Source organism: Theropithecus gelada, chromosome 19 (genome assembly GCF_003255815.1).
Source record: "Theropithecus gelada isolate Dixy chromosome 19, Tgel_1.0, whole genome shotgun sequence".
Lineage (NCBI taxonomy): Eukaryota > Metazoa > Chordata > Mammalia > Primates > Cercopithecidae > Theropithecus > Theropithecus gelada.
In genome coordinates this window covers 30,173,775-30,194,205 of record NC_037687.1, presented here as the reverse complement: position 1 = coordinate 30,194,205, position 20,431 = coordinate 30,173,775, and the positions used below count along the sequence as shown (strand labels likewise).

At 47.5% G+C, this 20,431-nt stretch overlaps 2 protein-coding genes across 2 annotated transcripts in view; both read left to right on the top strand.

Moving 5' to 3' along the window:
* The first annotated feature begins 14,837 nt into the window (after window positions 1-14,837).
* The window catches only part of ZNF665 (zinc finger protein 665), a 19,686-nt gene continuing 14,092 nt past the window's right edge, over window positions 14,838-20,431 (top strand). The window contains exons 1-2 of the mRNA XM_025366977.1: window positions 14,838-14,868; window positions 19,327-19,382. Coding sequence (XP_025222762.1) covers window positions 14,838-14,868; window positions 19,327-19,382 — 87 coding nt within the window. The remainder of the gene's footprint in view (window positions 14,869-19,326; window positions 19,383-20,431) is intronic.
* The window catches only part of ZNF347 (zinc finger protein 347), a 45,221-nt gene continuing 41,335 nt past the window's right edge, over window positions 16,546-20,431 (top strand). The window contains exon 1 of the mRNA XM_025366965.1: window positions 16,546-16,585. The gene's annotated coding sequence lies outside the window, so the exon portion shown is untranslated. The remainder of the gene's footprint in view (window positions 16,586-20,431) is intronic.

Genomic DNA, 20,431 nt, shown 5'->3' with positions numbered 1-20,431 from the left:
ATTAGGCCTCCCAAGTACAGGAAATGGGGCAAAACCTGAATACATCAAGGGGGCAGGTCTATGGAGGCCTCAGCTCTGATCTGTATAGACAGAGAACTGAGCATCAGATGCAGTCAGGTACAGGAGAGATCACAGGAGACCCCTTTGACACAACCCTCCCTGTGCCCCTCAGAGTGAAGAAACCAAAGAGGTCACAGAAGCCACATGACAAGGTGCTGTCCATCATGATAAAGACTTTGCCTTTGTCACTGTTTGAGCTGTAGCACCATGGAAGAGTGAAAGGATAAACCATTACATGTCAGAAGAGCCCAGGGATAAATGAGGGCAAATAAAAGTTTCCATTGAGAGCTCACAGGATTTAAACCCTTTTTGTCCCATAGAACTCTTCAACTCAGAAAGAGTTACCTGACTACTAACGGTGCAGCTTCCTCTCTGTCCATTTGAGCTCTTACCTGTGTTCACACCTTTGATGCGTTCCCAACCATTTGATGTTTTTGTTATTCTCACTTCACTCTCCACAGTCCAGGGCTCTTTCCCTTGCCCCAACATGGAGATAATACTCATTTCAGAAAGAGAGATTCCTGCTTAGAAAAAGAAAGGAGCCGGGCGCGGTGGCTCAAGCCTGTAATCCCAGCACTTTGGGAGGCCGAGACGGGCGGATCACGAGGTCAGGAGATCGAGACCATCCTGGCTAACACAGTGAAACCCCGTCTCTACTAAAAATACAAAAAACTAGCCGGGCGAGGTGGCGGGCGCCTGTAGTCCGAGCTACTCCGGAGGCTGAGGCAGGAGAATGGCGCAAACCCGGGAGGCGGAGCTTGCAGTGAGCTGAGATCCGGCCACTGCACTCCAGCCTGGGCTACAGAGCAAGACTCCGTCTCAAAAAAAAAAAAAAAAAAAAAAAAGAAAAAGAAAGGAATGTGATGTGCTGTGGCTTTTACAGAATCTCAGCCCTTTGTTTAGATCCACATTACACATGGATCTAGAAAAATGTTTCACAAATTCACCCACTGAATGCCTCCTTCTGAATGTTTAGGGAACATGGTAAGATACAGACATCAAGCTGTCCTCTAAGAAGTACTAAATCACAAGCAAAGGGATAGAAAACAGCAAAGTGGGGTTTTTTTACTTTTTCTTTTTCTTTTTTTTTTTTGAGATGGAGTTTCGCTCTTGTTGCCCAGGCTGGAGTGCAGTGGCGCAATCTCTGTTCACTGCAACCTCCGCCTCCCGGGTTCAAGTGATTCTCCTGCCTTGGCCTCCCAAGTAGCTGGGATTACAGGCGCTTGGCACCATGCCTGGCTATTTTTTGTATTTTTAGTAGAGATGGTGTTTCACCATGTTGGCCAGGCTAGTCTCAAACTCCTGACCTCAGGTGATCCACCCGCCTTGGCCTCCCAAAGTGCTGGGATTACAGGCGTGAGTCACCGCGCCCAGCCCAAAGTAGATATTTTTAAAGTCTACCATAGGATTTATTTCTGCTTAAGCTATGGAACCACCAATGACATATCTTGAAGCGGGTAGATCATTTGAAAACGGGATAATTAAACAAGTCCAGATGCTGCACTATTAAGCTTTTCATCTGAGAATTAACATAGCTTCAATCTTAATTGAGCAATGCAGGGACTCCCAAGAGGCACACAAGGTAACACACAGAGATACAGCGAAGCAGATCCCAGCTTCTGGAGGGGCATTCTCCTCACCCAGGGAGACCAGGTTCCTGTAGTTCTCCAACATCACGTCCCTGTACAAAGCCCTCTGAGCAGGGTCCAGGCATTTCCACTCCTCCTGAGAGAATTCGATGGCCACATCCCTGAACGTCAACCTTCCCTGATATGAAAACACACATTTCACCAAGAAGTCATGGGTAGGGCTATTATCTTCACACAAAAGACGAAAAGAGAGGTATAAGTCAATTTAGTGTAAATGAACGTTCTGGGAAATCCATGGAAAGGTATTTTCAGGCAAACTGTGTCTGAAAAACACTTTTTACCAAGCACGTGTGGGGAGAGTTATCATCTTTACATAAAATGAGAAGAGGAGAGAATTGTACGGATTTACTGAAGGGAAAGTTCTGGCAGACCCATGCTAAAGTATTTTGGGGCACTTAGGGATGTTAGGAAGAACATTCGGTATGTCTCCCTAATTCCATTTTATTACACTCTTCTGTAAGAGCTCATGATATCTTCTAAATAAGTGTGGATTTCTCTTTCTGTAGACAATGGAAGAAACAGAGAAATAAAAAATCAACACACGGCTCTCTCTACAGTAGTGCTAGATATTATGTTTGACACACAGTGATATTCAGTATCTAGATGCGCCAGAAGAGGTGTGTTGTCTTCAGAGATGACAATGTCCACGGTGGCTTTAAAGAAAGAAAGGTCAGGCCGGGCGCGGTGGCTCAAGCCTGTAATCCCAGCACTTTGGGAGGCCGAGGCGGGTGGATCACGAGGTCAGGAGATCGAGACTATCCTGGCTAACATGGTGAAACCCCGTCTCTACTAAAAATACAAAAAACTAGCCGGGCGTGGTGGCGGGCGCCTGTAGTCTCAGCTACTTGGGAGGCTGAGGTGGGAGAATGGCGTGAACCCGGGGGGCGGAGCTTGCAGTGAGCCGAGATCACGCCACTGCACTCCAGCTTGGGCAACAGAGTAAGACTCCATCTCAAAAATAAATAAATAAATAAAATAAAATAAAAAATGAAAATACAAAACTGATTCATGAAATGGTGATGTGTCTTCTATAAAAGCCATAGGATTGTGCGTCCATACATTCATGCACACACACATACACAAATGTAAATTAACAAAGAGAAAACATGCCTCTCAATGACATATTTTTTATGACTTTTTTCATTATCATTTTTCCTCATGTGCATTTCAGCATCTTGGGGACAGGAAAGTGTGTAAGTTGTATTTAACTTAGTTTGTCAACATTATGTTATATACGGCCGATAAAAGAATGGTAAAAACATGAAAAAATATTTAAAGCTTTAACTTCAATCCCTATGGAATAGTTATAGTCAAACTACAAATAAAATTCTATCCATTTAAATTTAAATATTTAGGCTGGGCGCAGTGGCTCACGCCTGTAATCCCAGCACTTTGGGAGACTGAGGCGGGCCAATCACCTGAGGTCAAGAGTTCGAGACCAGCCTGGGCAACATGGTGAAATGGCAGGCACCTGTAGTCCCAGCTACTCGGGAGGCTGAGGCAGGAAAATCGCTTGAACCCTGGAGGCAGAGGTTGCAGTGAGCTGAGATCGTGCCACTGTACTCCAGCCTGGGTAACAAAAACACAAAAAACAAAAAACAAAAAAACAAATACAAAAAAACAAAGCAAAAAAAAAAATGAATTAAAAGCCTGAACATAAGACCTAAAATGATAAAACTCCTAGAAGAAAGTGTAGGAGAAAAGGTTTGTGAAACTGAATTTGGCAATGATTTCTAAGATAGGACACCAAAGACACACGCAAGAAAAGCAAAAATATCCAAACGGGACTACATCAAACTTACAAACATCTCTGCACCAAAAGAAAGAATCAAGAGATTGAAAAGCAACCTCCAAAAGAAGGACGTGTGAAAATGACTTAAATAATCTCCTGCTGTTAGAGATTTAGATTGTTTTCTGGCCGGGAGAGGTGGCTCATGCCTGTAATCCCAACACTTTGGGAGGCCAAGGCGAGTGAATCACCTGAGGTCAGGAGTTCAAGACCAGCATGGCCAACATGGTAAAACCCTGTCTCTACTAAAACTACAAAAATTAGCCCAGCGTGGTGGCAGGCACCTGTAATCCCAGCTACTTGGGGGGCCGAGGCAGGAGAATCGCTTGAACCCTGGAGGCAGAGGTTGTAGTGAGCCGAGATCGTACCATCGCACTCCAGCCTAGGGGATGAGAGCAAGACTTTGTCTCCAAAAAAAAAGAAAGAGATTTAGATTGATTTCGTATTTTAAAATCGGTGGAGCCAGGCATGGTGGCTCACGCCAGTAATCCCAGCACTTTGGGAGGCCAAGGCAGATGGATCACCTGAGTTTGGGAGTTTGAGACCAGCCTGACCAACATGGAGAAACCCCGTCTCTACTAAAAACACAAAATTAGCCAGGCGTGGTGACACATGCCTGTAATCCCAGCTACTTGGGAGGCTGAGGCAGGAGAATTGCTTGAACCTGGGAGGCGGAGGTTACAGTGAACCAAGATTGCACCATTGCACTCCAGCCCGGGCAACAAGAGTGAAACTCCATCTCAAAAAAAAAAAAAAAAAAAAAATCTGGTAGAATAAAACACCCTCCTCTTAATAAGGTGTTTCTGAACTTTCCATTCCATTCCAAATCATAACAGTTCTGGAGCCAAAAACATAGATTCATGTATTTATCTTCGAATGCATTATTAAATCAGACAAACAACATGCCAGAATTCCCCTTATCAGCCGACTTTTCTGGAATTTACCAGGTACTTGTGCACATTAGTACATGACTTCCATGTGCAGCTTCTCTACTCCTGATCCACAGAGACCTCACAGTGCATCCAGATGTGGCTGCTAAACAATCCGCGTTGCCTAACAGTCCTGACACCACGGGGCCCACACACCATGTCCATCCATGTCTGGGTGTGAGCCCTTCCCAGGACCATGCCCAGTAGGGCCTCTTCCCAAGTTCATATCACTGGGTCACAGGCAATGGAATCTAAGTGAAATGAGAGGGACTGAGGGAAGGCACAGGTGAGTGTGAGCAAACGTGTCAGGCAGGACGCTTCAGACTCAGAGAAGATTTGCAACTCCAAAGAATGAAATTTCGGAAAAGAAAGAGAAACAGAATAAGCTGGGCATGGTGGCTCACGCCTGTAATCCCAGCACTTTGGGAGGCCAAGGCGGGTGAATCACGAGGTCAGGATTGGAGACCAGCTTGGCCAACATGGTGAAACCCCCATCTCTACTAAAAATACAAAAAATTAGCTGGGCGTGGTGGCAGGTGCCTGTAATTACAGCTACTTGGGAGGCTGAGGTAGAAGAATTGCTTGAACCCGGGAGGTAGAGGTTGCAGTAAGCCAAGATCACAACACTGCACTCCAGCCTGGGTGACAGTGTGAGACTCTCTCTCAAAAAAAAAAAAAAAAAAAAAAGGAAACAGAACAATCCACCGAGAATATCATTTATTTTACCTGAGGAAGAGCCATCCCTGTCTCCTCTTTCTTTCCTCTTTCTTCTCTTCTGGACTTCTTCCTGAGGCCACATGCGTCTTTAAAAGTTAATCTGGAATGAAAAAGAAGTTATTTAATGCCTAGAATTAACACACCCGCTCCCTGTGCCACGGCCATACACACAGGGAAGACCTCACCCCGTGCAAAGACAGCCCTCTGCCCCCAACTGCACCAGGAGTGATGGAGGAGAAAGAAACTTGTAGGAAGACCAATAGGTGAGTCTGTAACCCCTTTCTTCAGAACCCACTCTCCTCCTAGAGAAGCCCACACACACGCTGCAGCGGTGGGGAGCTGGGCTGGACTGAGCTCCCCTTCAGGGCGCACACCTGGCCTTGAGCAAACCTCATGCAGAGCACAGCCGCCCTCACATGTCTATAGATCCCAGGCTGAGCTTAGCCCTCAGAAATGGAGGACACAGTCTGTAATCCCAGCACTTTGGGAGGCCGAGACGGGTGGATCACCTGAGGTCAGGAGTTCAATACCAGCCTGGCCAACATGGTGAAACCCTGTCTCTACTAAAAATACAAAAATCAGCCGGGTGTGGTGGCGCACACCTGTAGTCCCAGCTACTCGGGAGGCTGAGGCAGGAGAATCGCTTGAACCCAGGAGGCGGAGTTTGCAGTGAACTGAGATTGCCCCATTGCACTCCAGTCTGGGCGACAGCAAGTGAGACGCCATCTAAAACATTTAAAAAAAAGAAATGGAGGACACAGAGCCTCAGTATCAATGCTGGACACAGATTAGAATCAGCTGGGGTAACGTAACTACTTCAATGCTGGACTCCAACCCCATTACATTAATGGAAATCTCAGGTAAAGAGGCACAAGCGTTTTATTTGCAAAACGACTCAGTACTCTCAAGTCAAACCAGGATTGAGCTCCACTCAGAGGGAGTGTGAAATAACAAGAAATATATTTTTGGTCTCTGCCCCTGGTTCCTGGGACATAGATCCTAAACCCCTCATAGAAAGGGGTGTTAGGAGAATCTTTTGTTCTTATACGTGGTCTTTGACCCCGCATCCTTGCACAAAGCTCCTAAATCCTTGGAATTTCCTGCATGTTAGGAGTGTCTTTGGTCTAATGAGGCAAGTCTTGGTGGGCTCCTGGACACAGCCAGTTGCCCGAAAGACTAAGCCATGATTAGAATCTTGGAAATTTCAGCTCCATCACTCATTTCCCAAAGAGTGGAACAGGCTGAAGATTGAGTTAATAATCTCTCATGCCTACAGGATGAAGCCTCAATAAAAATTCCTGATCTATAGAGTCTGGAGAGCTTTCTGGTTGACAAACACATCTGAATGCCAGGAGGGTGGTACATCCAAATCCACAAGGACAGAAGCTCCTGTGCTCAGAACATTCTCAGCCCCCACCATATGTTTCTCTTCATCTGGCTGCTCATGGCTATCATTTATGATATCCTTTATTCATACACCAAATCCTCACTTGATCTTATCAATAGATTCTTGGAAACAGGAACTTTAAGTGAAATGGCAACTTTTTTCCTCATCAACATAAAAAATGGCATTGAATGGCCGGGCGCAGTGGCTCACGCTGTAATCCCAGCACTTTGGGAGGCCAAGGTGGGTGGATCAAGAGGTCAGGAGATTGAGACCAACCTGGCCAATATGGTGAAACCCCATCTCTACTAAAAATACAAAAATTAGCTGGGCATGGCAGCACGTGTCTGTAATGCCAGCTACTTGGGAGGCTGAGGCAGGAGAATCACTTGAACCCGAGAGGTGGAGGTTGCAATGAGTGGAGACCGAGACACTGCACTCCAGCCTGACGACAGAGCTAGACTCCATCTCAAAATAATAATAATAGGCCGGGCGCAGTGGCTCAAGCCTGTAATCCCAGCACTTTGGGAGGCCGAGACGGGCAGATCACGAGGTCAGGAGATCGAGACCATCCTGGCTAACACAGTGAAACCCTGTCTCTACTAAAAAAAAAAAAAATACAAAAAACTAGCCGGGCAAGGTGGCGGGCACCTGTAGTCCCAGCTACTCAGGAGGCTGAGGCAGGAGAATGGCATAAACCCGGGAGGCGGAGCTTGCAGTGAGCCGAGATCATGCCACTGCACTCCAGCCTGGGCAACAGAGCGAGACTCCGTCTCAATAATAATAATAATAATAATAATCATAATAATGACATTGAACAAAACGTTATTTGAGGACCTGCTGTATATCATTTCATTCATGACTCAATTTCCAAGAACCTATAGAAAACATTAAGCGAGGACTGACTGCAAAAAAAATCAGTAAACATAAGTAAGTGCTTCCAGCAGTTCTGTGAGCTGTCCTCACAAATTAATCAAAACCAAAGAGGGAGTCATGGGAGCCCCAAAATATAGGTCAGTTTTAAGGACAGGTGACAATCTATTACTTTTGACTGATGTCTGAAGTGGCGGCAGGGTGGGGCGGGGGGGGGGGGGGGGTGGTCTTGTGGGACTAAGACCTTAACCTGTTGGATCTGACTCTAATTCCAGGTGCACAGTGTCAGAATTGAATTGAATTATAGGACACGCAGCTGGTGTCCACTGGAGAATTGCCTAGTGTGTGGGAAAAAAACTCCCACACATTTGCTGTCAGAAGTGTTCCATGTTGGCTGGGCGCAGTGGCTCATGCCTGTAATCCCAGCTACTCGGAGGCTGAGACAGGAGAATCGCTTGAACTTGGGAGGTGGAGGTTGCAGTGAGCCGAGGTCGCACCACTGCACTCCAGCCTGAGTAATAGAGGGGGAGACTCGTTCTCAAAAAAAAAAAAAGAATACTGGGTGTCACAGGACAGGCCGAGGTCACCTCCTCCACCATGGGTGTCACAGAACAAGCCCAGCTCACCTTCCCACCACGGGAGGTGACTGCCTAGAGGGGCGTGGGAGCTGAAGGCCCTCCCTGAGAAAGATTTCAGATGAGAAAGACAGATGGCACCTTAGGACAGGGGTGGGGTCTGCAGAATCCAAGAACCAAGGTAACGAACCGGCCCCTCCGGACTGAGGCTGCAGTGCTGCGCATCTTGGAGAACCGGATAGACCTGAACCCACCTTGCAGGTGAAGCCTCTAAAAAGTGCCCCCGGCTGGGCGCGGTGGCTCACGCCTATAATCCCAGCACTTTGGGAGGCCGAGGCGGGCGGATCACGAGGTCAGGAGATCAAGACCATCCTGGCTAACATGGTGAAACCCCCTCTCTACTAAAAAAAAAAAAAAAAAAAAAAATCAGCTGGGCGTGGTGGCGGGCGCCTGCAGTACCAGCTACTTGGGAGGCAGAATGGCGTGAACCCGGGAGGCGGAGCTTGCAGTGAGCCGAGATCTCGCCACTGCGCTCCAGTCTGGGCGACACAGCGAGACTCCGTCTCAGGAAAAAAAAAAAAAAGGTCCCTCCTGCGTGGCGGGAAGAAAAATCGGTAAAGGATTTTAGGCAGCAAAAGACGCGAAAGGCCATGTTTACCTAGCGCAAGGCAGAAAGACCAGATTCAGGAAGTAGCCTTAGAGTGACTTTAACCCAAAGGGAAAGCTTGATCCCCGCACTCTCGCAGCAACGTCAGAATTTACCTGGGGTGGAGGGCGCGGTGCGGGCATTTTAAGATCTGTAGGGATCCTCTCCAGACCCGGCGGATGGAAGAAGGGGGACTGCGAAGCGCAGATTTAATCTGGAGAGAGCGAAACTCACGCTCTGCGGCGCAGCCTTCGCTCCCCGCGATCCGCTTCCGGGTTTGCAGAAAACCGCGCGCAGCTGAGACCTGGCGGCTTGGGGGCGGGGAAGGGGCGGGGCCTGGCCAGGGAGCGTAGCGCAGGGGGCGGGGCCGGAGAGGACTGAGGGGTCCTAGGGGCGAGGCCTAGGAGGGGCGCGACCGGCACAGGGAGGGGGCCGGGGAGAAAACGCGCAGGGTGGGGCGGGGCCGGGAGGGACCAAAGGAAGGCGGGTGGGAACCTGCGTTCCCAAAGCGTCCCTATTTTCTGGGTTTAGGAACACTTAAGTCTATTTCGTGTCCTGCGGAGCGGTTTTGCTTTCTGCTTATTTTAAGTTAATGTTTCCATTTTAAGGTAAACCGTTAGAATTATGTGGGCCATCGCTATTGGAAACTAAGATGTTTTCCTAAGTTGCAAATTAAATTGCTCAACTATTTTTAAAAAGTTACTGTTTTTTCTAAAGCAAGAGTTAATGTCACCGGTATTAGCCCTCCTCGCTCCACACCCCAGGTATTTACCATATGAAAATCTCTGCAACTGTGCACAGGGCTGACTCTCTCCCTTCATGGTGAATGGGTGTAGAATATGGAGGGGATTGTGTTAAGTTCTGTTGCGAGGTGACTTGAAATTACTTACACATTCTGCCCAGGCAGAGTTTTGCATTTCACATTCTAGTTTGCATACACTTCACAGACATTTTCAGGGCTTTTAAGTTAAGCTTAAATTAATTCACATTGCAGAAACTTTCAGGCATTCAATCTACCCCAGACCGACACCCCCAGAGATGCCAGATCCCCACACCCAGAGTTGCTTCAGTCTCACTAGTAGCTCTTCTGTCCTACCTGCTGGCAGAAATAACCATTTCAACATAAACCATTTCAACTTCTGTCCCATTCGCTGGCAAAAATACCTTTTAACGTACTTTAACGTATTAACGTATTAACCATTTCAACCTTCCTTTGCCCAAGATTCCTATTCCCATGGTCAGGTTGGGATCTACCCTCAGTAATAACTACGGTGGCCCAGGGGATTGTAATCTGTGTGCAGCATTGAGCACCAAGGCTCTGTGTTCTGTGTTTCTGATTACATTTTTCAGCTCTAAAATTTCTGTTTCTCCTTTATAGCTTTTGTCTCTTTATTGGCCGTCTCATTTTGCTCATATCTTGTTTTCCTGATTTCCTGTGGTTGTCTATGTGTGCTCTCTTAATTCATTGACCATCTTGTGACTCTTATTTTCAATTCTTTGTCTGATAATTCACACATCTTCATCTCTTTAGTGTCAGTTTGTGGTGGTTTCATTTGTTCCTTTGTGTGGATCATGTTTCCTTATCTTCTTGAATGTCTTGTTATCTTGGCACCTCAGCATTTCACTAATCAGCCACTCCTACTTTTTTATTTCTGGCTTCCTTCAGGGAAGACATTCTCTATTCAGCCTGACTAGAGATTCTGGAGACCTCTGAAGCCTTTTCTGGGAATGTGGCGTCTCTGGGCTTTTGCTTGTAGTTACCTGAGAAGATTTGCCAGTCTTTCTTCAGGAACGCTCCTGTTCACAGCCTGCAATTCTGCAGTCCGTGTGTTTTCATGGTAAGCTGTGGTCTGGTTCTCCACCTAGTGTCTGCGTGCGTTACTGCAGACACTGGTTTATGTTGATTGCCTTTGTTCTCAGTGATTTCCCTGACCTGGCATCCTGTCACTTTCAGTGTTTGTGTTCAACCAAGACAGAAACTTGTCCCTCAGGCAGTGCCCTGAAAAGTCAGGATATTAGATGGACCTTTCCATACTTTCCCTGCCCTTTGACAAATCAAAAGTCGGTGGTTTCATCACAGTGATACCCCGTGATGCCAGGGTAGGACCTCTATCAGTAAGTGTCTCCAATTTTCCTACTGGGCATTTATTAAGAGTTCCAGGCTGGGCTCAGTGGCTCACACTCAGCACTTTGGGAGGGTGAGGTAGGTGGATCACTTCAGGTCAGGCGTTCGAGACCAGCACAGCCAACATGGTGAAACTCTGTCTCTACTAAAAATACAAAAAATTAGCTGGGTGTGACGGCGTGCACCTGTAATCCCATCTACTCAGGAGGCTGAAGCAGGAGAATCGCTTGAACCCAGGAGGTGGAGGTTGCAGTGAATCGAGATCTTGCCACTGCACTCCAGCCTGGGTGACAGAGTGAGACTTGGTCTCAAAAAAAAAAAAAAAAAAAAAAAAAGTCCAACCACTTACGTGGTGTCTAGATTTCTTACAAAGGCAGTTGGTAAATGTGTTATTACTAGATGTGTGTCTTCGTAATGGAGATAGTGTTTGGGACTTCCTATTCCTCTGTCGTATTGGCATCACCAATTCAGCAGTTTTGTAATTTATTTACATAGGTCTGGAAATGTATTTTAATTAGGTGCCATAGCATATTTTCTATTGGAAATATAGGATGTGGTGTGTGTGTGTGTGTGTGTGTGTGTGTGTGTGTTTAATGAGAGCTACTTTAGAAAGAAGATTGTTTTCATTATACTGTTACTAGTTCTTTTTTATTTTTTATTTTTTTTGACAGAGTCTCGGTCTGTCACCCAGGCTAGAGTGCAGTGGCACGATCTCAGCTCATTGCAACCTCCACCTCCTGGGTTGAAGTGATTCTCCTGCATCAGCCTCCCGAGTAGCTGGGATTACAGGTGCATGCCACCATGCCTGGCTAATTTTCATATTTTAAGTAGAGATGGGGGTTTCACCATGTTGGCCAGGCTGGTCTCGATCTCTTGACCTTGTGATCCGCCTACTTGGGACTCCTAAAGTTCTGAGATTACAGGTGTGAGCAACCGCGCCCAGTCCTATTGTTACTAGTTTTTTACGTAAACAACATTGTTTTTCTATATTACGGTCATGTCTTCTGTTAGTTTTAACAAACAGATCTCTTTATTCCCTTTCCCGCCCCCTGATTTTCCACCCTTTTCCTTTTTATTGGTTCCTGCTCAGCCATTCTGGACAGTGGTGTTTTCTGGAGCCCTGGCCAGCCCCCTTTTCACCATCTTAATTAAAGGAAATGTATCCCATGTTTACTGGTGATCATGATATCTGGTATAATTTTGTTGCTTTAATGTTTGATTGTGATAATTTTTTTTTCCAAATTTCCTTTTCGGACTGATTTTTAATGACCCAATAATTTTTTGAGGTAAGTACTGCTGCTAAACATATTTTTCTTCTAAATCAGTTAAATTAATACGTAATACTAAAAAACTGTCTAATTGTTTGTTATGGTTTTATTAGTGGAATAAACTAATAAACTCCATTGGGCTTTTGTTAATGCCTAAATATCTGAATTTCATTGCATAAACTTGTATTTTTTTTTTTAGATATGTGTATTTAATAGATATTGGAGTTCAAGTTTTTTTTTTGGGGGTTTTTTTTGTTTTTTGTTTTTTTTGAGACGGAGTCTTGCTCTGTCGCCCAGGCTGGAGTGCAGTGGCATGATCTCGGCTCACTGCAAGCTCTGCCTCCTGGGTTCACACCATTCTCCTGCCTCAGCCTCCCGAGTAGCTGGGACTACAGGCACCCGCCACCACGCCCGGCTAATTTTTTTTTTTTTTGTAGCAGAGATGGGGTTTTACCATGTTAGCCAGGATGGTCTCCATCTCCTGACCTCGTGATCTGCCCGTCTCGACCTCCCAAAGTGCTGAGATTACAGGCGTGAGCCACCGCCCCCGGCCTGAGTTCAGGTTTCTATATGGTACTTTTATGTTGTACCATTTTTTAATAGTTTTAATTTTTTTATTTTTGAGACAGGCTGGAATATGATGTCTATCATAGCTCACAGCAGCCTCAAAATTCTGGGTTCAAAAGATCCTCCCCCTCAGCCTCCTGAGTATCTGGGACTACAGGCATGTACCACCATCCCCAGCTCATTTTTAAATTTGTTTTGTAGAGATGATGTCTTGCTTTGTTGCCCAGACTGGTCTTGAACTCCTGAGCTCAAGTGATCTGCCCGCCTCAGCCTCCCAAAGTGCTGGGATTACAACCATGAGCCACAACAGCTTGTACAATTTTTAGTAGTTTGATATACAGTAGTGTTTATAAACTACATTAAGTGCAATTTGTACATTTCCAGTGTCCCAAACTTGCTGAAATGCACATGAGGAAAAGTGGTGATTTTAAAAATCATTGAAAAAAGTGAGTCCTTGAGACACAACTCTTATTTAATTGTGTGTACATGTGATGTGCGTGCATTAGTGTATGGAGGCAGAAGCCCATGGTTTTTATCAAGGACACATCATCCTGTGAAATAAGTTTTGTATTTTTTTAACAATTGAAATTATATCTTTTTTTGTTTTTGTTTTTGTTTTTTTGTTTGTTTTGTTTTGTTTTTATTTTTTGAGACGGAGTCTCGCTCTGTCGCCCAGGCTGGAGTGCAGTGGCCGGATCTCAGCTCACTGCAAGCTCCGCCTCCCGGGTTCACGCCATTCTCCTGCCTCAGCCTCCCAAGTAGCTGGGACTACAGGCGCCCACCACCTCGCCCGGCTAGTTTTTTGTACTTTTTAGTAGAGACGGGGTTTCACCGTATTAACCAGGATGGTCTCGATCTCCTGACCTCGTGATCCGCCCGTCTCGGCCTCCCAAAGTGCTGGGATTACAGGCTTGAGCCACCGCGCCGGGCCGAAATTATATCTTAAATGTTTTCCATGGCTTTAAATTTGTTTTCTGCTATCACATGACTGACTTAATCGTAAGAGTAGTAAAGGTCTTATGGATGTCGATGTGTGTGTGTATGTAATGACCTTTTATGCAGCTCCATGTTGGTACCCTTGAACTATTTCAACTTTTCTCACTGAGGTAACCTACTGTCAATTTACTTGTGAAGCTGTAAAATACAAAAATTATACAAAAATTAGCCGAGTGTACTGGCAGGCACCTGTAATCCCAACTCTCTGGGAGGCTGAGGCAGGAGAATCGCTTGAACCCAGGAGGTGGAGGTTGTAGTGAGTCGAGCTCATGCCATTGCATTCCAGCCTGGGCGACAAGAGCAGGACTCCGTCTTAAAAGTGGAAGAAGAAGAAGAAAAAAAAACAAAAAACTTCACGTGTTTAAGAATATAGGAAAAACTGATTCAGTTTCTTCTACTATTCTCTCACAACACAGAACGCTACTGTTAGCCCAGAGGTACTGGGTTTTCCCACATGCACCAAGCAAGCAATCCTGCCACACACACCAGGTGCGTGTTCTCTCATTCCGTTCCATTCTGACACTATCTGCCTGGACACGGCATGAGATCCCACACTTTGAGGGCTCAGTCCCACCATAGTGCACACATTTCAATGCCAGTCTCAAGCACAGGTTGTGACCTGTGCTTACTGATCAGATATAAATCCTGGAGTCCCTTGACCCCCTCCTTGGGTTCAACGAATTTGCTAGAGTGGCTCACAAAATACAGGGAAACACTTTACATAGATTTACCTATTATAAAGGCTATTACAAAGTTGACAGATGAACAGTCAGATGGAAGGGATCAGTGAGGTGAGGCATGGGAGAAGGGGCGTTGAGCCTTGGTGCCCTCCCTGGGTGCACCACACTGCAGGAGTCTCCAAGTGTTCACCTATCCAGAAGCTCCTCTGAATCCTCTCCTTTTGGGTTGTTATGGAGCCTTCACTACATATGCATGATTGCTTATATTACTGCCATTGGTTACACTTTTATATAGGCTAAGTGGTTTTGTTTGTTTTTGTTTGTTTGTTTGTTTTGGTGAGACGAAGTCTCACTCTGTCACCCAGGCTGGAGTGCAATGGCGCGATCTCGGCTCATTGCAACCTCCGCCTCCCGGGTTCAGGCCCCGCCCCTGCCCCGCCCACCCTATGCTCTCAGTCACTCCCGACGCCTGGCCTTTCCCCCCAGCAACCCGCCCCTTTGCCCCGGTCCGCCCAGGCCCCGCCCCCAGCCGCCGGCTCCGTTTACTGCACGGGCAGTTTCTTGCAAACCCGGAAGCAGATGTCTTGGAGTGAAGGCTGTTCCTCGCCGCGTGAGTTTCCTTCTATCTAGATTAAACCTGCGTTTCGGAGTCCCCTGCATTTCCCTACACGATGTCCGGGGGTTCCTATAGCCCTTGAAGTCCCCGCACGGCTCCCTCCATGCCGAGTAAATTCAGACGTTGTCGCGAGACTCTGGGGGTCGCATCGCTTTGGGTTAAAATCACACAGGCTGGTCCTGCCCGCGGTATTTCGGCTTTCAGACCATGCAGACGCCTCCTTTCCTGCGCCGTTTCCTGCTTAAAACCCTTTGCTGACCTCTACCCCGGCGCTCTGGGAAGTCCTCATCCGCGAAGTGGGTGCAGGATTTTGCCGTCCCCTAACCTCGCCCTAGAGCCGTCCCCTAACCTCGCCCTAGTCGGCTACTGGAGCGCAGGGCCGCAGCCCCAGTTCCGGGGAGGCCGCGTCCTCTGCCTGGTTCTGGGATCCTGCAGACCCCACCCCTCTCCTAAGGCGCCGTCGTCCCCCACCTCCCTCCTCCTCGTGCCGGGCCCTGCTGCTCCCCAGGCCTGCCCTTCGCAGTCACCGCTTCCCCTGAGCCCGCGTTGGGGAAGGTTCCTGGGGCTTGTCCTGTGACACCCGGTGTTCTTGCCTGCCCAGCTCCACCCGCTGGAAAATGTGCTTCTCCAGGATGCAGGCGTCTTACTCCAAACCCTCCCTGTGAATGTGTGGGCCAAGGGGATCAGGAGATAGAGAAAGGGGCTGAGAGAAAAGCAGAGAAACGGAGACAGACGAAAGAATGAGGGAAACCAATAAACATGGCAAAGTAGAGGATGGGTCGGGATTTGCAAAGAGACAGTAAGGGTGAAAGAAGTCGCTGAGAAAGTAACAGCATGGAGAAACGACTGGAGAAATGTAGAGAAAAGCTCGATGTCTAGAGAGATGAAGGACAGCAAGGTAGGGAGAGGGGCAGCTCCTCCGACAGAGAGTGGGGGAGAGAAGGGGGGATTTGGAGCCAGGGCAGACAGCAGCATGGTCTGGGACAGCAAGAGGGGTCAGCCGGTGACAAGGAGAGCAGAGAGAGAACCACAGCAGGGGGAGACCTGGGATCTGGGGGTGCCAGAGAGTGGGGACAAGGAGGTGAGACAGGGAAGAGGGGATTTAACAGAGAGAGCAGAGATAAGGGAAGAAAGAGGCAAAAATATATGGAGATTGGGGACAACCAAAAGATTGGGGTGAAAGAGGAATAAGAAGTGAAACAAGTTGCAAGAATGGAGCAGAACAGGCGGAAGAGAAGGAATAGAGGGAAGGAGAAACAGCAGGAGAGGAGAAGGGCTCAAAATGAGGAGCAGCGACCCAGGCTGAAACACAGACAAGAAAAAAAGCCAGAGAGAGAAGAAGAGAATGAGAGATGTACAGAATGAGGGAGGAAACACACAGGAAGGAAGAAAGAGGGGGACTTTGGCCCAGATGTGTGGTGGTTTCATTGGGTATGGATAATTACATCATGATATATTGATTTCTGTGTCCATAATCTAACAATTTTTTTTTTTCCTTGAGACAGAGTCTCTGTTGCCCAGGCTGGAGTGCAATGGCATGATCTCAGCTCACTGTAACTCCGCCTCCCGTGTTCAAGCGATTCTCGTGCCTCAGCCTGCCGAGTAGCTGGGATTACAGGCATGCACCACCACACCTGGCTAACTTTTGTATTTTTAGTAGAGATAGGGTTTCACTATGTTGACCAGGCTGGTCTCGAACTCCTGACCTCAGGTGATCCACCCACCTCAGCCTCCCAAAGTGCTGGGATTACAGGCGTGAGCTACTGTGCCCGGCCCCTAATAATCTAACAAATTTTATATGTATGTATTTTGTTTCTGTTGTGGAGATGCTGGTGAGAATTGCAAAAGTCCTGTCTGTAAGACATGTGCATTTTATAATTCCTAGCATCAGAGGTTAGCTTCTATTTGCAATCTCTGTTCTACCAGAGGGCAGTGACTTGACTCATTCAGTTGTCGGTCACTCTCTTTCCTTTTCCTAGGATGGGGTAATATGTAGGCAAGTGTATGAATGAGGAGGAAAAACTAAAGTGTTTTTCCTACCCTCAGTCAGCTTATGAACACTAAACAAAGAATGCATCGCCTCTCATCACCAAAATGTGTGGGGTGGGGGTTTCTTCCCACCAACATGCAATTCTTCAACAGACACTACCTGACTGTCCTATAATTTAATTCAATTCGGACACTGTCTACCCAGAGTTAGAATTAGATCCCACTAGTTGAGGGTTCCCACTTCAGATGCCAGCCCCAAGTCCCAGATTCTGAGCTTCGGACCCATTGAGTATAAATTGGGGATTCTCCTTATCCCTTCCTGAGGTGCTATTAATTTGCCAGAGCAGCTTGTAGAACTCAGGGAAACATTTTCCTTGGTTTACCCCGTTGTTTTTTGTTTGTTTGTTTGTTTTTGAGATGGAGTCTTGCTCTGTCACCCAGGCTGGAGTGCAATGGCATGATCTCGGTTCACTGTAACCTTCGTGTCCCGGGCTCAGCAATTCTCCTGCCTCAGCCTCCCAGGTAGCTGGGATTGCAGGCATCCGCCACCACGCCTGGGTAATTTTTGTATTTTTAGTAGAGAAGGGGGTTCACCATGTTGGCCAGGTTAGTCTTGAACTCCTGATCTCAGGTAACCCACCCACCTTGGCCTCCCAAAGTGCTGGGATTACAGGCATGAGCTACCGCGCCCAGCCTACCCAACTGTTATAAAGGATACTACAAATCATATAGATGAATGGTTTTAGCAAGTTAATTGAATCCAAGGAAGGAGTTAAGAGCATGACGGTATTTATCTGGTGAGAGTGTAGCCAAGAGTTACTACTAGCATATAGCACACTGAGATCTTCACCTGGGAGATCTGACAGTGTCAGAGTGGGGTGAAATTGTAGGCCCCCCCCACCCCCGCCCCTGGGAGTCCACTGCAGAACTGGTCGTTGTGGGAAAAACTACACACATTTCGGTGACTACAAGTGAAGTATTCTGGGTTGAGTGTGACAATAGTATGAACAGGTTGATTTTTTCCTGTCTCAAACAGTAAAGGGAAGAGCTCTCCAACAGGCCCACTCACCTGTCTTAAGGCCTGCGATCTCCTCAGTAGGTACTGGGAATGGTCCGTCCCTGCTCCGGGCTGTTGCTGGTTCTTCAGTTTTGCACCACAGTCTCAGGACGGTGGCACTCCCTCCTCCACTGCATCAACTTTTACGTCAAGGGAATTATTTTGATGAGCATATCCAGATTAGTGGTCTTGTCTATTCACACACACACACACAGGCCCGTACCAACACACATGATTAAATTTTGTACCTTTTTTAGAGATGGGGTTTTGCCATGTTGCCCAGGCTGGTCTCAAACTCCTGAGCTCAAGCATCAAGCAGTCCGCCCACCTGTGCCTCCCAAAATGCTGAGATTACAGGCAAGAGCCACTGCACCCAGCCTAAACATTCTTTGGAAGTGGGAAAAAAATTATTTGAAGACCTCAGCCCTGCCTGACCTGCTCCCCTGGGACCTCTCTGACCTCATCTCCTGCCTGCGTCCTCCTCGCTCCCTCTGCTCCAGCCACTCAGGCCCCTTTCCTTTTCTGGGGTCCCCAAGTTGCTCCTGCCTCAGGGCCTTCACATGGGTGGTCCCTGTGCCGAGGACTCTGGCCCCTCAGCTGCAGGTGCAAACACCCTTCCTAACCCAGGTCTTTGTTCTGAAAGCACTTCCTTAGTGGGGGTTTCTGTGCCCTCTCCCTGACCCCCGCTTCCGCGTTCCATCCCCACCCCCACCCTCACCTCTGGTCCACATTGGCTGTTCTGCATGTTTCTCTGTGCTGCTTCACCTTCCAGTGTCTGGATCCTGGTGACAACAAGGCCCCCAGGGAGAGTAGAGCCAGAAGGTGGGGGGCTGTGCTGGGCTTGGCCCCTCTCAGTGGAGCTCAAGAACGCTGAGGCATTTTGCAAATGCATCTCTTATGCCCCCTTAGCAGAGATTTCCATTCAAGTAAGTTGCAGCCCAGCTTCAATGACATTTAAGATTGGTTCTATTCTGTTATTCTGTATCTACCACTGAGCACCAGGGCACTGCTGCTCATTTCTGAAGGCTGAGATCAGCCTGTGATCCACAGAGGGGAGCAGGGCTGTGCTTTGCATGGGGTTTGGTCAGGGCTGGGTCTGTGCCCTGACCGGAAGCTCGTTCCAGCCCAGCTCCCCACTGCTGCAGCCTGTGTGCGGGCCTCTCCAGGCGGGGAGCAGATTCTAAAGAAAGAGGTCAGAAACTCACTTGCTTTTCCTGTAGGAGTTTCTTAGCCCTGCATCTTTTCTGGTGCAGTGGGCGGCAGAGGACCATCTTTCCACAGGGTAAGGTCTTCCCTGTGTATGAGGTTATGGCACAGGAGGGGGTGTGTTGATTCTAACCAATAAACAGCAGAGTTTTGACATTCAGGATTGAATTCTAAAGTCTCTTTCATGTTACCCAAGGCAGAACCCTGGAAGAAGAGGAAGAGGAAAGCAAAGGAGTCAGGGATGGCTCTTCCTCAGGTGAGATGATATTTCGGTGGATTGTTCTGTCTCCTTCCTTTCAGAAACGCTGGACTTAGAGTTGGGAATCTTCTCTGAGTCTGAAGCGTCCTGCCTGACAGGTTTGCTCACCCTCACCCATGCCTTCCCTCAGTCCCTCTCATCTCACTTAGATTCCATCTCTAATGACCCAGTGACATGAACTTGGGAAGAGGTGGCACTGGGCATCGTCATCCTGGGAAGGGCTCACACCAGACATGGATGGAGAGGGGGTGAGGGTCCCGGGGTGTCAGTGCTGTTGGGCAACACAGATTGTTCAGGCCATATTTGAATATATTGCCAGCTCTGTGTAAATTCTGATAAGAGAAGCTGGTTATGAAGGCAGATGTTACTGTGCACAAGCACTCACGAAATGCTGTAAAATGAGACCACTGTGGGGAAAGCTTTGTAGCCTCATTTATATTGCATTTGATGCCGAACAAGTGAGTCACTGTGTTTATCTGACTCCAAACTCCTTTTTTGTTTGTTTGTTTAGACAGAGTCTTGCTCTGTTGCCTAGGCTGGAGTGCAGTGACGCAATCTCAGCTCACTGCAACTTCTGCCTCCTAGATTCAAGTGATTCTCTTGCCATGGCCTCCCGAGTAGCTGGGACTACAGGCGTGCATCACCATGCCTGGCTATTTTTTTGTATTTTTAATAGAGATGGGGTTTCACCATGTTGCCCAGGCCGGTCTCCAACTCGTGAGCTCAAGCGATGCACCTGCCTCGGCCTCCCAAAATGCTGGGATTACAGGCGTGAACCACTGCTCCGGGCCTTCATCACTTATATTCAACCAAGAGAGAAACTTATCCCTCAGCCAGCGCCCTGAAAAGACAGAATATGGATGAGTGTTTTCATACTTTTCCTCTCCCAGGAGAAATGGGAAATTGGTGTTTTTCTTGCAGTGACACTGCATCATGCCAGGGTAAGGCCGCTGTGAGCAGATGTCTTGTATTTTTCTTTTTTTTTTTTTTTTTTTTTTTTTTTTTTTTTTTTTTTGGGTTGTCCTTCTCCCCCCCCCCGGGGGGGG